Source organism: Diabrotica virgifera, chromosome 1 (genome assembly GCF_917563875.1).
Source record: "Diabrotica virgifera virgifera chromosome 1, PGI_DIABVI_V3a".
Taxonomy (NCBI): Eukaryota; Metazoa; Arthropoda; class Insecta; order Coleoptera; family Chrysomelidae; genus Diabrotica; species Diabrotica virgifera.
In genome coordinates this window covers 156,960,668-156,986,514 of record NC_065443.1, presented here as the reverse complement: position 1 = coordinate 156,986,514, position 25,847 = coordinate 156,960,668, and the positions used below count along the sequence as shown (strand labels likewise).

The window sequence follows — 25,847 nt, the reverse complement described above, 5'->3', positions numbered from 1 at the left end:
GGAGATACTCCTGCGGTGCTCCTGCGTATCAAGTCACCTAGTACTCGATAACACATAAAGAATTCCACCAGAGCTCAATCCTTTTGATAGCCTGGGTATGTGGGATGAGAGAATTTTCCCCTTAGAGGAAGTGTGAGCTTTATGGCTAAGTCTGGATGGTAATCGGTAATTACCATAACAATGTGAACTTTACTAATTATTAAAAAAAAGGTAAAAGGAATGCTCATTTATATGAAATATTTTATTATTGTTGTTCATGGAATGTACGTACATTTACTTTAGAAATATACATTATAATATCGGTATATTAATTTGTTGTTTAAATTCTTTGATAATGTTTTCAGCATCTTCAAGTTGTTCCATTAAACTTTTTATTTCTTTTCTTTTGTTTTCGTAAGCTTCAGAAATATGCTGGAGCGCAATTTCAGTGTCGACCGATACTCTCTTCGCCCGATTAGCTTCATTCATTTCTTCTATCATGGCCTTCTTTATTCGTATTCGTTCGTTTTCCAAATTGGAGATTGTTTTCTTTAATAGTTCTTTTTCATCATCTAAAGCACAACACTGTTTCGCACTGGCTTTAGTTTCTTCGAGTGCTTCATCTAACTGTTTTTTGTAATGTTCGATGTCTTGTAGAAGTTGCTCATTTTCGTACTTTAGTTTTGTATTTTCTACTTCTAGATCTGTAAAAAGTTGTTTCATATCTAGTATTTTCTCTCTCAGCATATATTTCTCATCATCTTCCCGTAGTTTTCGTAATGCTTCGTTGGATTCTTCATATTTTCGCTGTTCTTCTTCAAGTTTTTCTGTTAAAGACTTAATTACTTCCTCAGTATTGTTCTTCTGTGTTTTTATTTCAAATTTATCGTTTCGTCTGACTTTTTCTATTATTTTGTCGAGCTGGTAAACTGTATCACGAAGTTCATTTTTTGCTTCATGGTCACCTAATAAAATATATAATAAAGACGATTGATATATTACCAAAATACAGGCAAATATTCGAACATATTTAAAGGTGAATGAACTGGGATAAAATACACACATCGGAAAAGTCTAGGGATATTTTTAAAAAGAGACGTAATTTTTGTTTTTTGTTGTTTTAAATAAATTATAATCGATATGTAGTGTTTAGTAGTATTTAATATAGTCAACTATTTTAAATGGGAAATAAGCCACAATTTTGTCAAAAAAATGATTTTATTAACGTTTCGACGCCCAAGTCGAGTGTCGTTGTCAAAATACAAAATAATACTAAATTAAACAAAAATATTGTTGCTTAGTAAAAAATTCTTCTAATAATTTATTTAATCCGACTCATTTATATCGGCAATTCAGACATGTATTATACATTTTAAAGTAGAAGGCTTTAAAATTATATTGCCAATATTGATAAGTTGCGTTCCTGGGACGACTTACTAAAAGACAGTTCATTTGATTACTAGTATCATGATTTGATTACATGAAATCAACCTACATGACCTACATTAAATAAACACACCCAAACTTATATGGGATCACCATGTATTTTAAAGTAATATTTATTTCTTTTGAAAAAACTTGTTACTGTTGCGAAGAATAAAGGTTTTTATTGAAAATAGACAAATATAATATAAGACAATCGGATAGTACAGCTCGGTACGGTATAGGTTATTTGCTTGAGTTGCAAATTGAACGAAAATAAATAAACTAACTTTTGCGTCCAAAAACCAAAATATGTCCCATGTGGGGTTATAAAACTTACAACGAGGAAAGATTGTTGGTCTTGTGGAGAAAGTAATGTTCTCAGAGGGACATAGCTGTAGAGCAAGGCGTAATACCGGGCGTTCTGTCCAAAACCTATGCTAGAAAACAGGAACTAGGAAAGCTCAAAAATAAAGCAAGGAAAGTCGCCAAAAGTAATAACGGCTCTCCACAATCGTTTAATTGTCCAATCAGCTGGAAGTCACCCAACCATTTCTCACCTGCAGCTCCAAAGGCAGCTTTTGGAAGCTACAAGTGTAATTGTTTCAGTTGAAACGAGAAGAAGAAGAGTTCGTACCAAGAAGTATGCAGCAGGAGACAGTTATGGGTTCCCGAGTTATCCAGGCAGCACAAGATTGATCGCCTAAATTGGTGTCTTCACCACCAAAACTGGAACATTGGGAATTGACAAAATGTGCTATTTTCAAAAAAAGTCAGGATTTGTGTAAAATCTGATGACTCACGAAATCGTGTACTTAGAGGTCGAGGAAGACAAGCAAGAACGAAAACTGTGAGATCTGTTCACAAATATAAAAGGGGAAGTGCCATGTTCTGGAGAGGAATTGTGATCCGTAAAAAAACTCCTTTCATTTTCATCCAATCAACTTCACACAGGTATGTTGATAACCTGTAGTCAGACTCTGGAGAGGTGCAACAGGAGAAAATTTAATTTTATTGCATGATAATGGACATCCACATACCATTAGAGTGACTACAGACATCATTGAAGCAGAAGGTATCCCTAGTTTGGAGTGGTCTGCTTGCTCACCCGAGCTTAATTCTATAGAGTATTTGTGGGATATGCTTAAAAGAAAAATTAGAGCTCGCCGGGATAATCCACAAAACACTTCACGGCTAGTACAAGCTGCTAATTAAAGATGGAGCAACCTACCACAACAAAATGTTGATAATTTGATTAGGAGCGGGTCCACGCAAACAGAAGCTTGCATAAGGACTAAAATTTTTTTATGTAGCTGTTAGTGGTATGCGTCCATCGCAATGTTCAGTATAAACAGTTGCTCAAAAAATTTTCTGAATTCTTTTTCACTGCGTTTGTCGCTTAGCAGGATGTTCGTATTTCTTATCTAGTGAGAACAAAAGCATATGTCGAAATATTTCTTCTATAGCACATCCGTAGTACATCCCTACGGCCAAAGTTATCAATAAAAATTACCACAAAGAAGGCAACCTCCTAGTAGGTACATCATTTGAAATCTATTGTTATTCCATATGTTCCTGTTTTAGACTATTCTGTCGTGAATTGGCAAATTGACAACCTTTCATTTTCAATGGTGACAATTTGAGTCTTATAAGAATATAAATGAAAAATGAAGATGGACCAAGAGATAAGAGAGCGCATTAGAAAAGCTAGATCCACCTTCAACCGTGTGGGGTCTTTTCAAGAGCCACAACCTTTCTCTTGGTATAAAAGTAAGGATGCCGCGATGCGACGTCATCTCTCTTCTTTTTATGGCGTTGAATCGTGGACCTTAAACGAAGATATGTGCAGAAGATTAGAAGCATTTGAGATGTGGCTATATCCACATATTGAGGAGATCCTCAGAAGAATGAAGAAGTACCGAGAGCTACTGACCACCATCAAATCTCGAAAGTTAGAATATTTCAGACACATTATGCGAAATGAATCCAGATATGCCCTCTTACAAGCCATCCTGCAAGGAAAGATATTTGGAAAGCGAGGTCCAGGAAGAAGAAGTACTTCCTGGTTCAATACAACATCTGTGCAGCTTTTCCGCGCTGCTGCAGTTAAAATAAAATTGCTATGATGATCGTCAACATCTATCACGGATAGGCACATCGAGAAAAAGAAGAAGAATAATATAAAACCATACGAACGAGCTTAAACTACCTGATTATGTGAATGAAATTACTATTTTACTCTACCTTTTATGACTCATTAAGTTCTTTAGTCAATGACATACAGCACAAGGGACGTCATATGAGCTTAAATTATGAGTAATAAAATGCCTGCGCCATGTCACAATGTACAGTCTGTTTAGTGTTTGATTAGATATACCGACTTAAGGAAATACTAAAATCGGCAACATTGCTTATGAGAATGAGCTGCATTGCCACTGTAAAACGACGATTGACAGAATGAATCAGCGCGCATCAAGTGCATTAGGTGGACAGCGGGGAAGCACTGTTGCCATTTATAGGCCTTATATCTAATTTAAAATTAACCAGTCTGTATATCTTATGATGTAACTTTTTCCCTGAGGTTTATTATTCTAAGGGAGTCTTCGGCTGTTCGAACGCTCGAACAGGTCAATTTATTTTTTCCAGTTTCCCTCATTTTGATAGAATTCATTTGTTTTTATTCACTTAATTATGTCAAAAATACACTTCTCGACTTTTTTCCTAAATCACAGAATGGCATAATATGATACATCATTTGAAAGCTCTTGTGACACTTAGCATAATCCTAGAAACAAGAAAAAGTTATACTTTCTTTGGGAATAAATTTGATATAATTTTATCAATTCAAACTCACATTCACAGAAATCTAGGAACATACTGAGTTATACAAAGGCTCTTAAGTGATGCATACATACCATATATTGTTATTTAAGAAAAATGATAATACTACACTATTTTTGACAGGTGTTAATAAACAATTTTTTTATTTAACTTAAATGCCTCGACAACTAAGGTCATTGGCATGGTACAGTTGATTTTGCAATCAGACTATAGCGGAATGTGCAGTGTGTGTGTTCAGTGTTGAGTGTTGAGTAAATGTCTTGTTACTGAGTAAAGTCGACTTCATTTACTTTACAAAGAGACGCTATTTGTATCCGAACGTCTGCGGTCACTCAGGTGAGTACCGATCCCACAAGAATAGAAAATAATTTTATTTATTGATTTTTAATCTTCCTATCCAGCTGGGATTTGAACTCCCAACACTTGGAACCAAAGGTAGGCTCTCTTATCACTGAGTCACAGAGGGGGGTAATAAACAAATTATTTCTAGTAATATGAGGGAAACTGTAGAAATAAATTGGCGTGCTTAATTATAAAAGTTGAAGACTACCAAACTAGTAGGTAAGTCTAGTCCACATTTTTTATACTGCCATCATTAAGGTGAAACAGTAGCGAAAACGCGTTCCAAGATTGCGGTTGTAATTTTGAATATTTTTTCGAGATATTTGGCACACGTATTCGTAATATAATAAAGAATGGCGGTACAGAGCCCAATTTGACAAATATATTAATATGTGGAAATTACTCTGTAATTAAATACAATATTAAAAATACGAACCTGTACCGCCATTAAGAAGAACAAAAAAATACACTTTCTTCAAATAAACTTTTTTATCCGATGCCTAGATTTTGTGTCATTTTGGAACTACTAAAATTTTTTATTTCATTAGTAGTTCCAAAATGACACAAAATCTAGGCATCGGATAAAAAAGTTTATTTGAAGAAAGTGTATTTTTTTGTTCTTCTTAATGGCGGTACAGGCTCGTTTTTTTAATATTGTATTTAATTACAGAGTAATTTCTACATATTAATATATTTTTCAAATTGGGCTCTGTACCGCCATTGTTGATTATATTACGAATACGTGTGCCAAATATCTCGAAAAAAAGTTCAAAATTACAGCCGCAATCTTGGAACGCGTTTTTGCTACCTGTTGATCGCTACTGTTTCCTCTTAAGTATTGTCTTTCCTCTTAAGTATTGTCTTTCCTCTTTGAAAGTTGTCTTTCCTCTTTGTCTTTGCCAAAGTTCTAAACTGAGATGATTATTGCAAAGAAATGACTTCATTTTCGTAAAAGTGGTTTTAGTCATTGCTATTCTACGTTTTATTTCTACGTCTGGATCTAGTTGATCCGTTATCACAGTTCCCAGATATGTCATTTTGTAAACTTTCTCAACTTGGACTTCGTTTAATTGAGCTTTGCATCGGGATGTGGGTCACAACTAAACACTAAAAATTTGGTTTTGTTTGAGTTTATTTTAATGCCCATTTCCTCTCCTACCTCGTGAATACGATCAAGCAGAATTTGGAGACCTTCAATATTATCTTACAGAATTACTGTATCGTCTGCATATCTTATCACATTAAGTAGTTCTCCGTTGATTTTTATTCCATATGGCTGTTTCTCAAGTGCCTTTTTAAATAACTGGTCCGAGTAAACATTAAACAATGTTGGTGACAAAATGTAACCTTGTCTGACGCCTCGTTGCATGGAGATTTCATCGGTGTAGTTATCTCCAATTTTGACCGTAGCAGTTTGATTCCAATACAAATTTTTAATGACACGAATATCTTTGTCATCTGTTCCGATATTTTTCAGTATTTGCATTAATTTTACACGCTGTACTTTATCGAATGCCTTTTAGAAGTCCACGAAACATGCAAATACATCTTTTCTTTGATCACGGCATTTTTGTAATAGGATGTTAAGCGCAAAAAGTGCCTCCCTGGTACCCATAGCATTTCTAAAACCAAATTGGGTATCTTCGAGATCTTCTTCGCATTTGCGTCTAATTCTGTTGTGAAGTATTCTTAGGAAAATCTTAAGAGTGTGGCTCATTAGGCTAATTAATCGATATTCTGAGCATTTTCTCGCATTGTGTTTTTTAGGTATTGCGACAAAGATGGATTTGAGCCAATCTGTGGGAATCACTCAGGTGTTATATATTGAATTAAAAAGTCTTACTACTACTTTTATGTTATTATCCTCTATTAGTTTCAGCAACTCAGTTGGAGTATCATCTGGACCACAAGCTTTTCTAATTTTAGCACTATTTATAGCGTGTTCTACTTCGCATTTCATAATTTCTGGGCCGTCAGTACAGTTTTGGTAGAATTCGGCAATATTATTCCTATCATCTTCAAACAACTCTGATATATACAGTTGCCATTATTTTCTTATTTTGTGCTCATTTACAATAATTTTGTTATTATTGCAAACGAGCACAGAGGGAACTCGTTTTTTAAATATGTTACTTATTTCTTTTAGTTTTTTGTGCACAAGTCGTGTCTAGATATCACATCCTCCATTTCGTCGCATCTTTCTCTCATCCATTTTTCTTTGGCTAATTTGATCTCCTTTTTTATTCTTCTCTGCAGGTGTCTATATTCTGTTTCATTAGATTTGATCAGTCGTCGTTGTTCCATCAATTTCAAGATGTCGTCTGTCATCCATTTATTTTTCTTGATTAAGTTTTTTCTATAATCATTGTTTGTGGAGATTTCGTTAACATGATTTTTAAATTCACTCCATATTTCTTCTGGATCTTCTAGTTGTTCTCGGATGTTTTTTATTCTATTGTTAAATTCTTTTTTAATGTTATGTTTTATGTTTATATCGTCAAAGTTAAGTACATTGGTTTTTGGTTTTTGTCGCTGAATTCGTTTTAACCTTAGTTTAATATCTGCTACAAGTGGTTGAAGAGTTGCTGTACATCCTATTAATCGAGAAAGATTAATTTATGGAGAATATTATCGTTTATTTCAAAAATTAAAAGAAGATAATGAACGACTCTTCCAGTATATGAGTATGAATCAAGAGACTTAATTATATTTTGGAGAAAGTGGAATATCGTTTAACTAAAAACTGGTGTAATTTACATAAGCAGGTTATTAAATGAATTTGTATTTTACATAATATAATTATTGATAAGGAAGGTTTTCAACGACATCTAAGCGATGTATCTGTCGAACATTGCAGGGGAAATACCGAGAGACAAATCACGGGAAGACCTTTCAATGAAGCAAAAATTATTCGTGATATTTTTGTAACGTATTTTTCACAAAATCCTTTATCTTACACACAAATATATAAATAAATACTGTAAACACTTACCATCTTCTTTCATTTGAATGCTTATTTCCCTCCAACATTTATCAATGACATTCCGGTTGCAATGCAACTTTTCCCTCTTGTCCCAAATAGGAGGTCGTTCAAAAACCGCAGCAATCAATGCCTCCTTATTCATTGTAAAATCACTGAACTCGCGCGACAAAAAGCGAGAATAAACTAAATTCTCATTCGAGTAAAAGCGGTCAGGCGGGTTAAAGCGGTTGGCCCGCGCGAACCTGCTTTGACTATGTTCGTGTACATTTAAAGACGTGCATTCATTTTGAAAACGTTTAAAAGCGGGTCCGCGCGGTTTAACCGTAAGCGGAAACCGCTTCCACTGTATTCGCCGACGAAGATACTTAAGTGATTTTGTTTGAATTTGCTTGTACTGTTCGGTATACAGTGGGCATTTGAAGTTTCCCAACCACAATTATTTTTTGATCCTTACTTGGTAAGCCGTCCTCTTATATACCTTATAGACCTGGATCCCGCGTACCAAAAAAAGTTTATTAATAGCAAGCTGAAGATTTGTTAATAGCTTAACGGTGTCTGGTCGGACAAACTTTGATGTATGGGAACACTAGAACAGGAGAATTTTTAATTGTGGAACAGGTTAAAAATTTGGAACGTCAGACTACGAAAACGTTCCGTGTATTTTTTCGGACAGAACTTCCAATTGATTTGTTACCATTTCGTTAAACTCTCATGCAAAAATCAGACAGGTGTTTATCACCAATTGGGCATTTTAATGAGTGGAACACGAAGAACATGTCAAATGACAGGAATTATATTGGTGGGATGCCTCAGAAGTCAAACGGCGTAAGTCACATTCTGCCTAAAAATGACTTATGAGATATAACAGTTATAACACATATTATTATTATATATAATAATATTATTATTTCTTTGTTTGTATTTATGAATATGTTACCGATATTATGATAAATAAAGACGGTTTGTTTATTTTTAATAACCACTTATATTTCTGCAAAACTACTTTCAGAAACATCTTAGTATTTCATTTTAAACACTTATTGACTTATACCGATTGGCTTCTGAGGCATCGAAATAGCAGTCTGAGTTTTGCATGAGAGTTTAATGAAACGGTAACAAATAAATTGGAAGTTCTGTCCGGCAAAATACATGGGGCGTTTTCGTAATCTTACGTTCCAAATTTTTAAACTGTTACACAATTTAAAACTTGCCCTGTTCCAGTATTCCCATACATCAAAGTTTGTCTGACCAGACACCGTTAAGCTTTTAACAAATTTTCAGCTTGCTATTAATCAACTTTTTTAAGAACGCGGGATCCAGGCCTATTACGGTGTCGACTGAAATTTAAATTATTAAATATGTGGATAACTGAACTAAACATCTATTCAGTTTGTATGGTGTATTAGTCACATAACCATTGTAAACTAGTTTTAAAAGATATCGTGTGGTAAATCATACATCATTTGAAAGTTCTTTTATTACTCAATATCTTTCTACAATTTTGCATGATTCTGTGGTTTTAAAACTGCAACCCTTCAATACTTAAGAGGAAACAGTAGCGATCAACAGGTAGCAAAAACGCGTTCCAAGATTGCGGCTGTAATTTTGAACTTTTTTTCGAGATATTTGGCACTCGTAATATAATCAACAATGGCGGTACAGAGCCCAATTTGAAAAATATATTAATATGTGGAAATTACTCTGTAATTAAATACAATATTAAAAAAACGAGCCTCTACCGCCATTAAGAAGAATAAAAAAATACACTTTCTTCAAATAAACTTTTTTATCCGATGCCTAGATTTTGTGTCATTTTGGAACTACTAATGAAATAAAAAATTTTAGTAGTTCCAAAATGACACAAAATCTAGGCATCGGATAAAAAAGTTTATTTGAAGAAAGTGTATTTTTTTGTTCTTCTTAATGGCGGTACAGGTTCGTATTTTTAATATTGTATTTAATTACAGAGTAATTTCCACATATTAATATATTTGTCAAATTGGGCTCTGTACCGCCATTCTTTATTATATTACGAATACGTGTGCCAAATATCTCGAAAAAATATTCAAAATTACAACCGCAATCTTGGAACGCGTTTTCGCTACTGTTTCACCTTAATGACGGCAGTATAAAAAATGTGGACTAGACTTACCTACTAGTTTGGTAGTCTTCAACTTTTATAATTAAGCACGCCAATTTATTTCTACAGTTTCCCTCATATTACTAGAAATAATTTGTTTATTACCCCCCTCTGTGACTCAGTGATAAGAGAGCCTACCTTTGGTTCCAAGTGTTGGGAGTTCAAATCCCAGCTGGATAGGAAGATTAAAAATCAATAAATAAAATTATTTTCTATTCTTGTGGGATCGGTACTCACCTGAGTGAGTATGGTAAAAGCGCCTTTCGGCATCATATAGATTTTAATCCTTGGACTATCCACTACTTATTCTCAAATTTTCAAGCAAATCGATCCATTCTGTAAAAAGTGCGAGGTTTTGTCCTATTTTAAGCTTCATTACTTGGACTATTAGTATTATTTGTATTTATTATATTTCCCACAAGTTTATAATAGACCAATTTCGCCATTTCCGACAAGTTCATAATATACCTTTTCTACTAATTTCGCCATTTAGCGTGTTAAACTTTAATAAAATATCAAAACAAACTACAAACTTGTCCCCAAGCGACCTGCACGTCCAGTCCGCTATCGACTGATCACTAACTCATTACAGACCGGTTACTAAGTAGTAGCGCTGTGTGCGGATACTCATTAAAATACATGAGCAGTGACTAATAAGTGACTAATTGGCAACTAAAGTTACCAACTGGTTTCTTTTTAGTAGTTCTGTGTGTGGATGGCCTAAGTAGTGACCGTTCCATTCTTCTTTGGGCCAGTCCACGGTACACAGTTCTCTGTCAGTCTAAGTTTGGTTGCTGTGGCCTGGGTTAATGATAATGTGTCGGCGTCGTAAGTCATGAGTGGAAGCACACATTGGTCGAACGTCTTTTTTTCAAATAATTTGGAATGTTGCTCTTGAAAATGTCTGATAGAGTTCCATATGAGGCCGATGCTAAGGTGATCCTTCTTTGTAATTTATTACATATACATATATCTTTAATTCCTCTTTTGATTTTTATAGGTTTGGTATGTTCATGTAGACGGACGGCCATGGTTGTATTATTGTAGGTATCTATCAGTTTGGAGTACCGATAATCTACACGACTTTCCTCCAACGCTCTCATGATGCTGTTAATTTCTATCGTATCAAATGCTTTGCGAAAGTCTACGAAAGCCAGGACCAATGGTCGGTTGTATTTGATAGATTTTTCTATAATCCATTTTATACAGTGGAGCTGGTCGTTAGTGCCAAAGTTTTTCCTAAATCCTTCCTATTCTCTAGGTTGATAAGAATCTAATTTTGTTTCCAGTTTATTTGTTAATATTACTGTGAATAACTTGTAGAGATGGTTTAATAGGATTATGGGTCGGTAATTCTCGAGGTCTGTTGGATCGCCCTTTTTATATAATAAGTTGGTAAGTGCACAAGTGCACTATGCCATCTTGAAGGTGTCACTTTGGTGTAGACATAAGTTGAACAGTTCCTTTATGTTGTTTAAAAGTCCGTCTCCTCCAATCTTTACGGCTTCTATGACGATATTGTCTTCTCCCGGAGTTTTATTTCGTCTGTGAATATATCAGGCATCAATTCCGATTCGTGGATGACTACTCTTTTTCCTGAATCTTCTAGTGGCTCATCATGGTTTTGTTGGCTGTTGTATAGTTCTGTATAGAAGTCTTCTACTACCCTTAATAATTCATCTCTGTTGGTGATGATATTTCCATCTATCCTTTAATTTCGTTATTTCTCTTGTGCCATTTGTTAATTGTCTTCTTAGAACTTTAAGGCTCTTTTTATCTTCAATTGTTTGTCGAATTTGATCTAGTACTTTGCATTTTTATCCTCTTCTCCATTAATGCTTGTGATTGATGACTGATTCTTTTGTTATGTGATGTCTTTTGGCAGTGTGTTTTCTGGTTCTCTCCTATAGCTTTTATTATAATGTGATTAAGGGTGTTAACATTTAGGTCTGTATTCCTATTTCTTTCGAGGATGCTGTTGATATGTTCTTCAAATGCATTTATATTATTAGGCTCTGTCCAGGTAGTTGTGGACTTCTTTTTGGTCATGTGGTATCTCTCTTACCCAAGGTCTATTTCTATCGAGGCTTTTACCATTCTGTGGTCGCTATGATCAGTCATAAATTATTGTGTAAAAAAACACTAATGGAGACCTGGTAAACCCTGTTGCACGTTATAGTCTAAGATCCGAATATAGGTCGATCTGTACCCATCTGCTTGCCGGATGAATAATTTTTTTACTGCATTTCATACATAGACAAATATTTCTAGCATGGGTTGCCTATCAAAATCGGGTCATAGCCATCCTTAAGGGGGGCCATAGGGGTTGAAATCAATATTTCAAGCACATTTTTTTTAAAGTATGGTAGAATTATTTTATTTTTAAAATAAATAAGCATATTCAGTACAATTCATAGATTATTCAATAAACAATTAAAGAAAAAATATTGAAAAATAAACAACAGTGGCAAATTTTTGAAGACACCTCAAAATATAATGAATTTTGCAGTGGACATCAGAACTCATCATTGGATCATGGTAAACAAAAGATTCAAAAAGAGTTTATTAGCTTATGAGCTTTTCGAGGTAACGCTGTCGAGTTTTTCTAGTTTTATCGACTTTTGACTTTTTGATATCACTCAGAAGTCAAAACAACATTTTTTTTGCAAAAAGGGTGAAAATCAACATATTTATTATTGTTAAACAAAAAATAAGCATTAAACAAAAAATATCTCGACAGCATTACCTCAAAAAATATCTAAAGAAAATATATATTGGGACCGTGCAAGTTCGGAAAAGCGACACCTGGTTTCTTCGCTCTGCACTTTTATTCGCACGTTTAATTATATTGGCCAATCATATGGTCCTGGTTACTAGATAATTGTCAAGGCCATAGTCCAAAAAAAAATAATAAGAAGAAAAATAAGATTTAGGTTATGTTATTAAAACGTCAACAATCGTATGTAGTAAGTAAAATTAGTTATTAAAATGCAGTACTGCAAGCAAAATACAATTAATTAAATTTACCTTTATATAATAATTGCATATCATATCAATATTGTGAAGCAATATATAATTTTTCTTTTTAAATGACAATAGGTATGAAATTTACGTCAATTTGACAATTTCAATTGACAATATAAATTATTTAAGAAAGTTGCAATATTTCTCCGCTATTCGCGCACGATCGTTTCGCGTATCCCTTCCGAGTACTTGCACACCGCGAATACAAAATTCCAGGTGGTCGGTCAAGTAGTTTTTGAGTTACAATGTTTAGAGCCTTTGAAAAAAGCAGTTTTGAGGAAAAAGCGTTTAAAGTATTGTAAACTTTTATTTTCAATTTTTTTTGTCTGTCAAATCGTAAAGTGATGCACACCGGAATATCTTTTTGAATCACGGAGTAATTTAAAAAAGAAAATGAGAACAGCAGTTGACCGTTGTTCAACAAGCGAGTCGAAGGTAGGGATATTCAATACTACCTCCCTACCTTCGACTTGCTTTGTAGCAAGTTCGCACCAACGCGCTTGAGCGTGGTAAGAAACGATCAACATCTGTTCTCATTTTCTTTTGTAAATTACTTCGAGATTCAAAAAAATTTCCGGCGTGCATCAGTTTACGATTTGACAGACAAAAAAGAAATTGAAAATAAAAGATGACAGTGTAGACATTGTAACTCAAAAACTACTTGACCATCCCACCTGAAATTTTGTATACATATATTTTCTTTACGATTTGACAGACAAAAAAGAAATTGAAAATAAAAGATGACTCTAAACGCGTTTTTCTCAAAACTGCTTTTTTCAAAGGGTGTAGACATTGTAACTCAAAAACTACTTGACCAACCCACCTCGAATTTTGTATATATTTTCTTTAGACATTTCTTTTTGCAAAAAAAAATCGCTGTTTTGACTTCTAAGTGATATCAAAAAGTCAAAATTCGATAAAACTAAATAAACTCGACAATAAAACGTTTTTGAATTTTTTGTTTACCATGATACAATGATGAGTTCTGATGTCCACCGCAAAATTCATTATATTTTGAGGTGTCTTCAAAAATTTGCCACCGTGGGCTAATTTTTCAATATTTTTACTTCAATTTTTTCTTGAATAATCTATGAATTGTAATGAATATGCCTATTTAATTTAAAAATAAAATAATTCTACCATACGTTCAACAAAATATGATTGAAATATTGATTTCAACCCCTACGGCCCCTCCTTAAGGGTAGCTATGACAAGATTTTAATAGGCAACTCATGCTAGAAATATTTGTCTATGTATGAAATTTAATAAAAAAAATGTTTCATCCGACAAGCAGATGGGTACAGATCGACCTATTTCATTACCCGAATTATATTTCTTTCATTATGATCCCACAAACAAAATCGGGACTCATCACTGAACACAATTCGAGTGTACATTCTTGACCTCACTTAAATCTCACCCTCCTATGTGTTTGGGTCAATGGTAAGATAATATTCTGTTGATAAGAACGCAAGCCAAAAGACATAATTATTCGTAAGATGTTAGTAGAGAGAATCACTTTTCTGTAGTTCATCTTCTCGACCATTTCATCTGATTGAGGATGCAGGGGTGTCGGTCTGATCGTATCGACACAAATCAATTTACAAACGTTCTGGAAGAGGGTTGGCAAAGGAGCAGTGAATCGGCTAAGGGGTTCTTTAACACGTACATCTGCAACGTGTATTACGTGACAACGTGGCTACCTGGATATATTTTTGTATTTCTATGATTCGTTTCTGGAAATGGACCTGCAATTTCAATTGCAACTCTTTCTATAGAGCTGCCAACATTGTATTTTTATTAGTGCCCACTTTTTTACCATCTGAACCATTACTGGTTACACACAGTTCAGTTTCGGCAACATCTTCTTACATCATATTTACAGTTTACCCAATAGGACCGTTCTCGAACCTTTTGCAGAGTCTTCGTAATACCAAATTGTCCACCTGTTGCACCATCACGCAATACCTCTGATAACTTATTTTTAGGTACAGTACGAATACCCAAAGCTATCCCAATAGGGAACTTACACATTTTTTTTATTACATAATAATGTTCAGTTTTGTATAAAAATGAGATTTTGAAATAAAGGAAAAATATTTATATTCTAACGACATTATTTATCGTATGTCATTGTAATAAAATATACCAGTTTGTTGAGATTGCAGTTTGATACAGTTCTTGAAGGAAAGGAAAGAAGGTTTACTATTGAAAATAAAACCATTTTGTAAAAGTACAAATTTTCTATGAATAGTTCAAACGATCAAAAACATTTGTAACGTCACATAACTGTATTTTCTACTGATGTTTATAATGTCTAATTTAAAATTATAAGTATATACAATTGGTGTAGAATGTAAACATACAACCCCGTGACGTCACGACGCGTTTTGGGGTGGCTGGTATAAGTTGAAATTTTAGTCGTCTTTAGGGGCCAAACGAAAGACAAACAAAACTTTTTTATTTTTGATACAGGTTCTAAATTATGTTCTGTTGTGATTTATACCATTTTTTTCGAATTTAAAATTTTATGCAAGTTCCCTATTGAACAAGCATATCTTAGACCAAATCGAGGTTGCACAGACCACGTTTTATCTCTCTGTACTAAAGAGTTCTGCTGCTGCGTTTATAGATGTCTCAGCAGCTTTCTTTACAGTCAGTCGAGAAGAAATGAATTATAAACTCTTACATTGATTGCAAACTCACCGCTAGATTAATAGAAAATATGCTCATCGACATGGTGTTTCAAGTAACGATGGACACAGAAAACTCAAAATGGTCTGCCGCAAGGCTCGGTACTCGCACCATTGCTTTTTAGCCTTTACATCGCAGCCATGCCGACATCAACATCAACAAAGTTTGGCTTTGCTGATTACTGGGCTTTATTAATACAAACAAAATCACTAGAAGAAGCTGAATAGACTCTGACGGAAGACTTAGAGGTTATGTGAAGTTACTTTCATAAATGGAGACTTCGCCCTAGTGCCACTAAAACCGAAGTAACCTGCTTCCACCTAAACAACAATCTGGCGTCAAGAAGACTTAACGTTCACTTTGATAACACACGACTCAACCACAATAAACATTCAAAATACCTAGGCGTGGCTTTGGACAGAACGTTAAGCTTTAGATAACATTTAAGTACAGTTTTCGAGAAACTAAAAACCAGAAATAACATCATTCAGAAGCTCTACGGCAGTACAACATAGGGGGTTTCGGCATCCACACTCAGGTTTTCAGGTTTAGCTCTTGTTTATTCTGTAGCTGAATATTGCGCACCATTATGGATCAACAATTCTCACGTTCAAAATATTGATGTCCAGCTAAATAATACCATGAGAATGATCGCTGGAGTAATCAAATCTACACCACACTCAACGAAAAAGGTACGTAATATCAATAAAAATGTTAATTCAGACAACAAACGCAATACTTAAAATTTGTCCAATTCTTGGTTTTATTGGAACAACAAAGCGATGTTCATCAATTCATTATTTTCGTTAGTTGAGCCAATGTATTACGTTTATTGAATGGATGAACATTCATTATGTGTACCATAATATCAGTTTATTGGTATTACGCACTCTGTTCACTGAGTCAACGAACACTATTTATTGATATTACGAACTCTGTTCACTGAGCCATCGAACACTATTTATTGAAACATCAACGTCGTTAATTGACCGACGAAGACTATTCGTTGTGTCAATAACAGTGTTATTTCTCCTAACGTATTTCGTTTATTTCTACAATTATTTCCGTTTATTGTTACAATTAATTCCGTTCATTCCCACAATAAATACGGTTTTTCTTACAAGCAATTCTATTCATTCTTACAATCAGTTTCGTTCATTCCTACTATGAACGTATTTTATATCAATAATTACTGAATGCATTAGCCCGATGTATGATATTAATTGAATAATAATAATTTTTTAAATCACCCTTTTTGTCCTTAACCTAATGGACTTTACACTGTGTGATTTCTCATATGATTTCACTTATACAGTGCACTGGAATAAGTGTTACACTCCCCCCCCCTTATTAAGTTATTTATTTTTAGCACGTAAGCAAAACGCTCGGAAAAGTCGATTTTTAAAATAATCAAAGTATATTATAACATCAATGTTTCGAACTTTACACGATTCCTCTTCAGGTGACAGGCGTAACTTTGATTTTTTTAAATGGGAAAGTACGTTATGTGACATCTCATTTAAAAGCGTTTGAAATAGTGATTCCAAAAATGTATAACATTTTAATCCTTTTTGAGAGCGCAGGTGCAAAATTTCAATCAAATTCTTTTTAAACGCATTAATTTTTTGGAATCCTGAGAAAACTAATAAGTATTTTTGAAAAATTTAAACGCAGAATAAAAGATTACATTATTAACGAGGGCAGAAAGTCATTTAGAATAAACAAAAAGTTTCTTTTGAATGGTATATTTGAAAATAAAAATCATACTAAATTTTCTCTTTTCACCCCTGTGACTTATTAAAATAATCATTATAGAAGTTCTCAGGGACTTCAGACCCTCGATAATACTGTAATATTTTATTCTGCGTTTAAATTTTCAAAATATTTCACGATAAAAGACACACGAAAACTTGCTTCTACTACGGACTAAACTTGGAAACAAAATATCCAGCACTTCGGTAGAGGTAACAGCATTGTTTAACAAAGAATTCTTTTTTAAACACAGAGAAGCTAGGGGTATCACGATAAGGAAAAGCCGTTACATTTCAAATGGTCAAGCAAAACATTTATTGTCTCAACAACTACGATTATTGTCATAATGAACGCATTGATTGTGGGTATTAAACGCAGTAGTAGATTGATTAATGCATTTGTTGTCTCAACAATCAGTTTACATCTTTACAATAATCATATATTACTCTATATTAACAACATTTGTACATTGTTTTAATGAAATCTGTACGTTGTCACGATAAACCAAGGTAATTGCTTGCCATGTACGAAATCAAGAAAGTGAGTTGCTGCCACAATTAACATTATTTATTAAATATACGAAACTAAGTTATTGGCTGAATAAATTGAGTGTTATTGATTAATGTACTCTAGTTATTTTCACAATTATTATTCAATCATTGTGACAATAACCGAATACATTGGTCAATGTCCAAAAGTTCGTTGAAACAACAAATTAAATTGTTGTTACAACGAAATACTATTAAATAATCACTGTTAATCAATATTACGAACTAATTTTTTTTTTGAGTGCAGTCGATGGGCTACCAGTGCTGAGCGACATTCCACCACCACACCTTCGTCGACTCAATCTGCTAACCAAAGAATATAAGAAGATCCTTGGCAACACGGCACTGCCAATTCATAACTATATAGAAGATGTAACCAAAACTCGAGTGCGGTCCAGGAAATCTTAAAAAAACCGCAGAATCAGCAGCAGCCACTGGGTTTAACATGATAACTAAATGAATCCATGAATGGTCGGATGCTCAACCAAATACCTACTGTTATACCTTACATCACAGAGACACCTCCTGAATTTGACTTACCACGTAAAACCTGGTGCACACTTAACCGCATCAGAACTTAACATGGTCGATGTGCGTATATGTTGCACAAATGAGGTAAGCTACCATCACCGTCATGCAGCTGCGGTAAGGTCCAATTTATCAAGCACATAACAAAGGAGTGCCACCAGCGACCCTACGAGGGCAGTTCACAAGATTTCTTGTTTGCGACGATCAAATCTATCAACTACATAAGAACATAACAACCTCGACGCCGACGGTTGCCTATAAATTGACCATGATTTAAGTATTTTTATATCGAGTATTTTATATATTATATCTTATTATATTTTATATCATGATTTAAGTATTTTTATATCGAGTAAATAGGTAGCGGGTAGGAACTCTTTAAATTCTTTTGAGATAGTCCTATCAGGGAAAATAAATCAATCCCTGCCGTCCGCAGATTCCGGGGGTTTCCTCACCCGGGAAACTAGTACCTCTTTAGGGTCACTTGTCCAGGGTTACGGATGAAGTCCACAACGGCAGCTACGGCGGAGAAGCGGAGCTTCGCGGTACGGTGCAGATGGCGGAAGTGGCAACCCTCGATTTTAGGGGTAATATAGAATCAAATTAGTCACCGAATGATTGCCGGAATAAGAAATCCCCCACTTACTGGCCAACGGCTTTGGGCGGATGAGTTAGAAAATGGTAGGGCACCCTTTTGCCCTGAGGTTGAGAAATTGGCCCCGAAGGCGGAATAACCAAGTAATGGTCAACGGCATAAGGATGTAGAAGGCAAGGGGAAACTACTACATTAAAGATCCATATGGATATCCCTAGTACAATCATCATGGTTGTAGAAACCAACAACAGTGATACTGATTATGGCCCTCGGAAGCCAAGATCCAGCAGGGGAGGAAAAGACAAAGCCTCTCAGGTCGTTAATCAGCGAATTCCTTGTCACAAAAGCGAAGACGAGAGAATAAGACTGTCCAATACTAAAATTGGAACCTGGAATGTTCAGAGCATGTTTCAGCCTGGTAAGATGCACAATATCATTCAAAAGATGAACAGGTTGAATATTGATGTACTGGGTATTAGTGAAGCCAGGTGGCCTAACTCGGGCTGCTTCTCAACAGCAGAAGCTACAATATATTATTCAGGTAGCGATGACAACCAACATAGACACGGCGTGGCAATAATTGTTAATAAAATATCTAATAGAGCAGTGAAAGGATTTGCCCCATCTCAGAAAGAGTAATGTTACTACAATTAGAGACATTTCACGCCACGTTGAGCCTGATACAAGTATATGCTCCTACGATGAATGCCAATGAAAAAGAACTAAAATTATTTTATCAGCATATCGCAGAAGCACTGAAAAAACAAAAAGCAGAGGAATCACGATAGTCCTAGGTGATTTCAATGCAAAGATTGGAAAGGGGCAAAGCGGAAAGTGTTAGGAAAATATGGTCTGGGAAATCGCAATGAGAGAGGGGATCGTCTACTACAATTTTGCCAAGAGCAGAACTTCATTATTACAAACACAGTTTTCAAACTACCCAACAGACGACTGTATACATGGCGATCGCCCGCATATTCATCGGAGAAAGTAGTTAGGAACCAAATAGACTACATTATGATAAACGAAAGATACCGTAATGCTGTCAAAGCCGTAAAAGCATATCCCGAAGACGTGGCCTCAGATCACAACCCACTTATCGCCAAAATTAAACTCACACTTAAAAATATTAAAAGACATCAAATAACTGCTACAATAATAGACATAAGCAAGCTTAAAGAACCCAACGTAAAAGAATGTCTTCAACACGAACTGTAGAGAGCTGAACATAGACACCAATGACATTGACGAGCACTGGGAGCAACTAAGACACTGCATACTAGAACCTTGTAAATATATACTAAAGACTTCCACAAGGAGAAAAGAGGAATGGATGAACGACGAGATACTGAATATGATGGAACAACGGAGACAATATAAGAACAAAGATGACAATAAATACAGGGAGATTAACCACGAGATAAGGAAGATGATAAAGCAGGCAAAAGAAAAACACTTTGAAGAGAAATGCAAAGAGATCGTGGACCTCCAAAAAAGATACGATCTATTTTACCTACATAAGAAAGTCAAAGAAATGGCTGGACTAAGAAAGCAAAATCTCACTGGTGCACTTCTGGATAGACACGGGGTTGCTATAACAGAGACCGATGAGAAAGTACAACGTTGGGCAGAATACATCGATGAACTGTTCGATAATGAAAGAGGGTACCTGGAACACATAGAACTTACTTCAGGAGAAATAGGTCCAGATATTACAAAGGAAGAAATAATACATGCGTTAAAAACAATGAAGAACAGGAAAAGCCCAGGACCTGACATGCTTCCTATCGACCTTTTAAAAATTATAGATGAGCAGCATATTGATGTTTTAGTGGTACTCTTGAACAAAATTTATAGCTCAGGCACATTACCCAAAGAATGGTTGACGTCGATCTTTATTTGCCTCCCTAAAAAGAAAAACACAAGAGAATGTGGCGACTACCGCACCATTAGTTTGATGTCCCATGTGCTTAAGTTGCTACTGAAAGTCATCCATAACCGAATATATCATAAACTGGAAATAGACATTAATGATACGCAGTTTGGGTTTCGCAAATGCCCGGGAACTCGTGAAGCTCTTTTTTCACTTAAAATACTTATACAAAGGTACCTGGACGTCAATCAAGATATATATGCGTGTTTTATTGACTATAATAAAGCATTCGACAAAGTCCGACATGAAAAATTAATGCATGTCCTGGAATCAAAGAAGTTGGACTACAATGACCTCAGGATTATATCAAATTTATACTATAAACAACGAGCAAAAGTACGTGTTAACGACCAGCTGTCAGAGAAAATTGAAATCAGACGTGAAGTGAGACAGGGATGCGTGTTGTCGCCAATTATTTTTAATGCCTACTCGGAAGAGATCTTGAAGAAAGCTCTTGAGGCTGAAACAGCTGGAATAAAGGTAAACGGAGTTCCCATTAAAAACATTAAATATGCGGATGACACTGTCATCTTAGCTGAAAATATTGGGGATCTTCAGAGGCTGGTGACCAGAATAGCAGAGTTTGGACAAGAATACGGGCTAACAATGAATGTCAAGAAGACAAAGTGTATGAGAATATCGAAAACTCAAAGAAAAAACGAAAATCTCTTCATAAACGGATCAAATATCGAACGAGTCGACCAATATGCATACCTTGGAACAATGATCAACTCCACAGGAGATTACTTACAGGAAGTCAAAATCAGAATAGAAAAGGCTAGAGAATTTTAACAAAATGAGAAAAGTGCTCTGCACAAGAGATTTGAAGTTGGAGCTAAGAGTTAGGTGGGCTAGGTGCTACGTTTTCTCGACTTTGTTTTATGGAATGGAAGCTTGGACCTTGAATGCTGCATCAATGAAAAAACTAGAATCATTCGAGCTGTGGGTGTACAGAAGAATTCTGAAAATATCGTGGACAGAACACGTCATAAACAAAGAGGTTCTGAGAAAGATGAATAAAGAAATGGAAATCCTAAATAGAAATGGAGACGCAGAATATCGTGGCTGCGCAATCTGAGAGAGTGGTAAGGATGTACATCAAATGAACTTTTTAGAGCAGCCGTCTCTAAAATACGAATAGCTATTATGATTGCCGACCTCCGCCGCGGAGATGGCACTTAAAGAAGAAGATACCTATCGAGTAAATTTTAATTTAACTTTATTGTAATACTGGGTGCGTTCGGACGACCACAGCGGCTGGACAGCTGGGTCAGCGGTAGGGTTTAGACGACACCGCTGGAAGTCAGCCGCTGAGAGATTTACTAAGCTTTCCCTATCAGCGCTGGATACAACCACTCAGTCGATTTCTGCTGGCAGCCAGCCACCGTGGTCGTCCGAACGCAACCACTGTAAATGTGTCGAAATGACATACCTACGCTAAATAAATATATAAATAATATATAAAATCCTACCAAATTTGGATGGGGTTTTTAAATGCCGAATATTTTCTCTTAATGTATTATTAAGAGTTAGTAAATTTTCTTTTTCTTTTTGGAAATATTGAAATAGATCGTCGTTCATCTTTAACGATCGGATCTCCTCCAACTGCTGAGATAATCTTACTATATCATCTTGTAATTTTATATTTTCTTTGTAAAGGAACGACTGATTTTGTAAAAACGTACTATTGACTGATTTTATACCATCTTGAGATATATTACACAAATCTGACATTATAACACTGAAAATTTATTGTATACACTATAATTTGGCTATTGACACATATATATGTCACACTTTAAACATCCGTTGAAACTTTCCTTGCAATGTTGGCATCTCCGTGGCAATTTTAATGTTCCCGCCAATGCCCACCAACCAACGGCTCGAACCCTGAATCGTCTGTTCTTCTTATTTCTTCACTTTTGGCGTACATACCAGTGCATTTGCCAGCACATTTCCTAGTATTGTGTTTCCTTATCTGTGGTCATAGCTCTAGCTCATGGCAATATGTAATGTAATACTGTTTATTAAAGCCGGATTCAAACGACTCCTATTTATTTGTAGCCATTAGCCATTACTGCGCTAAAAACAGGTAAAGAAACATATTCTTCGATTTCAATTTTCTTCGTCATAACCATATATACCTTGTTATGGAGGTGTTTGGACAAGAATACGGGTTAACAATGAATGTCAAGAAGACAAAGTTTATGAGAATATCGGAAACTCAAAGAAATAACGAAAATCTCTTCATAAACGGATCAAATATCGAACGAGTCGACCAATATGCATACCTTGGAACAATGATCAACTCCACAGGAGATTACTTACAGGAAATCAAAATCAGAATAGAAAAGGCTAGAGAATTTTAACAAAATGAGAAAAGTGCTCTGCACAAGAGATTTGAAGTTGGAGCTAAGAGTTAGGTGGACTAGGTGCTACGTTTTCTCGACTTTGTTTTATGGAATGGAAGCTTGGACCTTGAATGCTGCATCAATGAAAAAACTAGAATCATTCGAGCTGTGGGTGTACAGAAGAATTCTGAAAATATCGTGGACAGAACACGTCACAAACAAAGAGGTTCTGAGAAAGATGAATAAAGAAATGGAAATCCTAAATACCATCAAAATAAAGAAAATTGGAATATCTCGGACATATTACACGTGGAGAGAGATACAGCTTGCTCCAATTGATTATGCAGGGAAAGATTCAAGGAAAGAGAAGCATAGGGAGACGCAGAATATCGTGGCTGCGCAATCTGAGAGAGTGGTACGGAGACATCAGTGATTCTCAGTTTGGGTTTAGGCAAGGTTTGGGAACAAGAGAAGCAATAGTAGCAACACAGGTCTTGGTCCAAAATTGTTACGATCAGAGGAAGGACGTATTCCTGTGCTTTTTAGACTACGAGAAAGCGTTTGATCGTGTCCAACATCACAAGTTAATGCAGATCCTCAAGAAGCTTGATATAGACCAAAAAGACATAAGATGCATTGAAAACTTGTACTGGTATCAGGCAGCACAATTAAAAATAGACAATTCTATATCCAAATCCATACATATAAGAAGGGGTGTTCGGCAGGGATGTGTGCTTTCCCCTCTTTTATTTAACATTTATTCGGAAGCCATATTTCAAGAGTCTTTGGAAGATGCAGAGATGGGAATCAAAGTGAATGGAGTATTGATCAACAACATACGATATGCTGATGATGCTGTCTTAATTTGCGACAACATAGCAGATCTTCAACAACTTGTCACTATAATCGGAGAATACAGTAAGCGAATGGGATTAGAGATTAATACCAAAAAGACCAAATTCATGAACATTTCCAGAAACTTGGATGCATTTGAAAACTCCACCATAACACTGAATACTAAGTCCATTGAGAAAGTGAGCAAATTCAAATACCTAGGAACGTGGCTTTTTGAAGACTGGGCATCGGACAGGGAAGTAAAATGTCGCATTGAGCAAGCTCGACAAGCTTTTGTAAAATTCAGGAAGGTACTGACCTGCTCAGAGTTCGACCTTACACTGAGACTAAGGTTTGCTAAATGCTACGTGTGGTCGGTGCTGCTATATGGCATAGAGGGCTGGACACTCAAAACGAGGGATATAAACAGATTAGAAGCCTTCGAAATGTGGCTTTATCGCCGTATCCTAAAGATACCATGGACGGCGAAAGTCACAAATATGGATGTCCTTAAAAGAATCAACCAAGAACGTCAGCTTTTCGAAAACATCAAGAAAAGAAAAACGGCGTATTTGGGTCACATCATGCGAAACGAAAAATACCAGTTCCTTCAACTTATAATCCAGGGTAAAATTGAAGGCAAGAGAGGAATAGGACGCAAGAAAATGTCCTGGCTCCAAAACATAAGGCAATGGACAGGGATTAACGACATACAATCTCTGATACACATTGCAAGAAACAGAGAGTTAATGGAAAATGTGATCGCCAACATCCATTAGTGGATTTGCATTTGAAGAAGCAGATGGAGGTGTTATAGTTCAATAGGAATTTCATGGGCCATCTAATGTACCTCGTTATAAACGAAACCTCGTAATATCCGTGTTCGAAATAGAGAGAGTCTACTGTAGTTGCGTTCACGGATACCGGTCGGAGACAATTTGTCCACAACAACGCATGCGCACTTTAAGAGGAAAGGAACATTTTGACGCCTGTAAAAATTTTCAATGTATTTTAAACAAGAATAAAAAACCGCTAAACGTCGTAAAAATGAGTGGCGCATACAATATTCCAGCTACAAAAGATCTGATATGAATATTACGTGGCGCGAAAATGTATTTTCATTTTGATGCAAAACAAAATTCTAGTTTTATTTTAAAAAAATTTTCCATAATGTTTGCTAAATTTGAAGTAAACGCGCCACAAAAGAGTTTCAAAATTCAAACTGTATCAAAGTTACTCTTTTGTGGCGCGTTTTACTTCAAATTTAGCAAATATTATGGAAAAATCTTTTAAAATAAAACTAGAATTTTGTTTTGCACCAAAATGAAAATACATTTTCGCGCCACGTAATATTCATATCAGATCTTTTGTAGCTGGAATATTGTATGCGCCACTCATTTTTACGGCGTTTAGCGGTTTTTTTATTCTTGTATCAGGAGTTTTTCAAAGTTATTTATAAATTAAATGTATGAAGTTAAATGCAATGTTTCTCGATTACACGTTAAGCTTTATAAATAGTCGCCTTTGTCGCATTATCTCCCAAATGATCTAGTGTCCATCGAATGTACACTAGATTTTTTCTATTCGAAATAAATTGAAAAAAAATATATTGAAATGGCCGGTAAATGAACTCGAATAGACTCGGTTACTTGTCGTAACCACTACAACTACATAAACCATTTAGGGAATAATCGTTAATTGGATTATACTTTTGTAGCTTAATAACTTCTAAACGGCTTAACCGATTTTGATCACAAAACATGAGTTTGAAACGTATTGACAAGTAGTATCTGATGAATCTAAGGTCAATTATGATAACTGAATCTATTATAATAATTATTGCGCTTGAAAAACCATTTTTCCCATAAGAAATAGATTTGA

General features: G+C 35.2%; 1 protein-coding gene across 1 annotated transcript; it reads right to left on the bottom strand.

Moving 5' to 3' along the window:
* Positions 1 to 239: 239 nt before the first annotated feature.
* Positions 240 to 22,553, bottom strand: LOC126878787 (uncharacterized). Its single transcript, XM_050641682.1, has 2 exons — positions 22,254 to 22,553; positions 240 to 944 (listed from the first exon to the last, which is right to left on the bottom strand). The coding sequence occupies exons 1-2, from the start codon at positions 22,513 to 22,515 to the stop codon at positions 292 to 294; spliced, it is 915 nt and encodes a 304-aa protein (XP_050497639.1). The 5' UTR covers positions 22,516 to 22,553; the 3' UTR covers positions 240 to 291.
* Positions 22,554 to 25,847: the final 3,294 nt, after the last annotated feature.

Bases quoted from the DNA above. Each gene is read 5' to 3' on its own strand.
- LOC126878787 (XM_050641682.1), bottom strand. From the start codon at position 22,515: ATGTCAGATTTGTGTAATATATCTCAAGATGGTATAAAATCAGTCAAT. The intron at 945-22,253 runs GTAGGATTTTAT...ATATTTTATTAG, and splicing joins AAAAACCCCATCCAAATTTG to GTGACCATGAAGCAAAAAAT.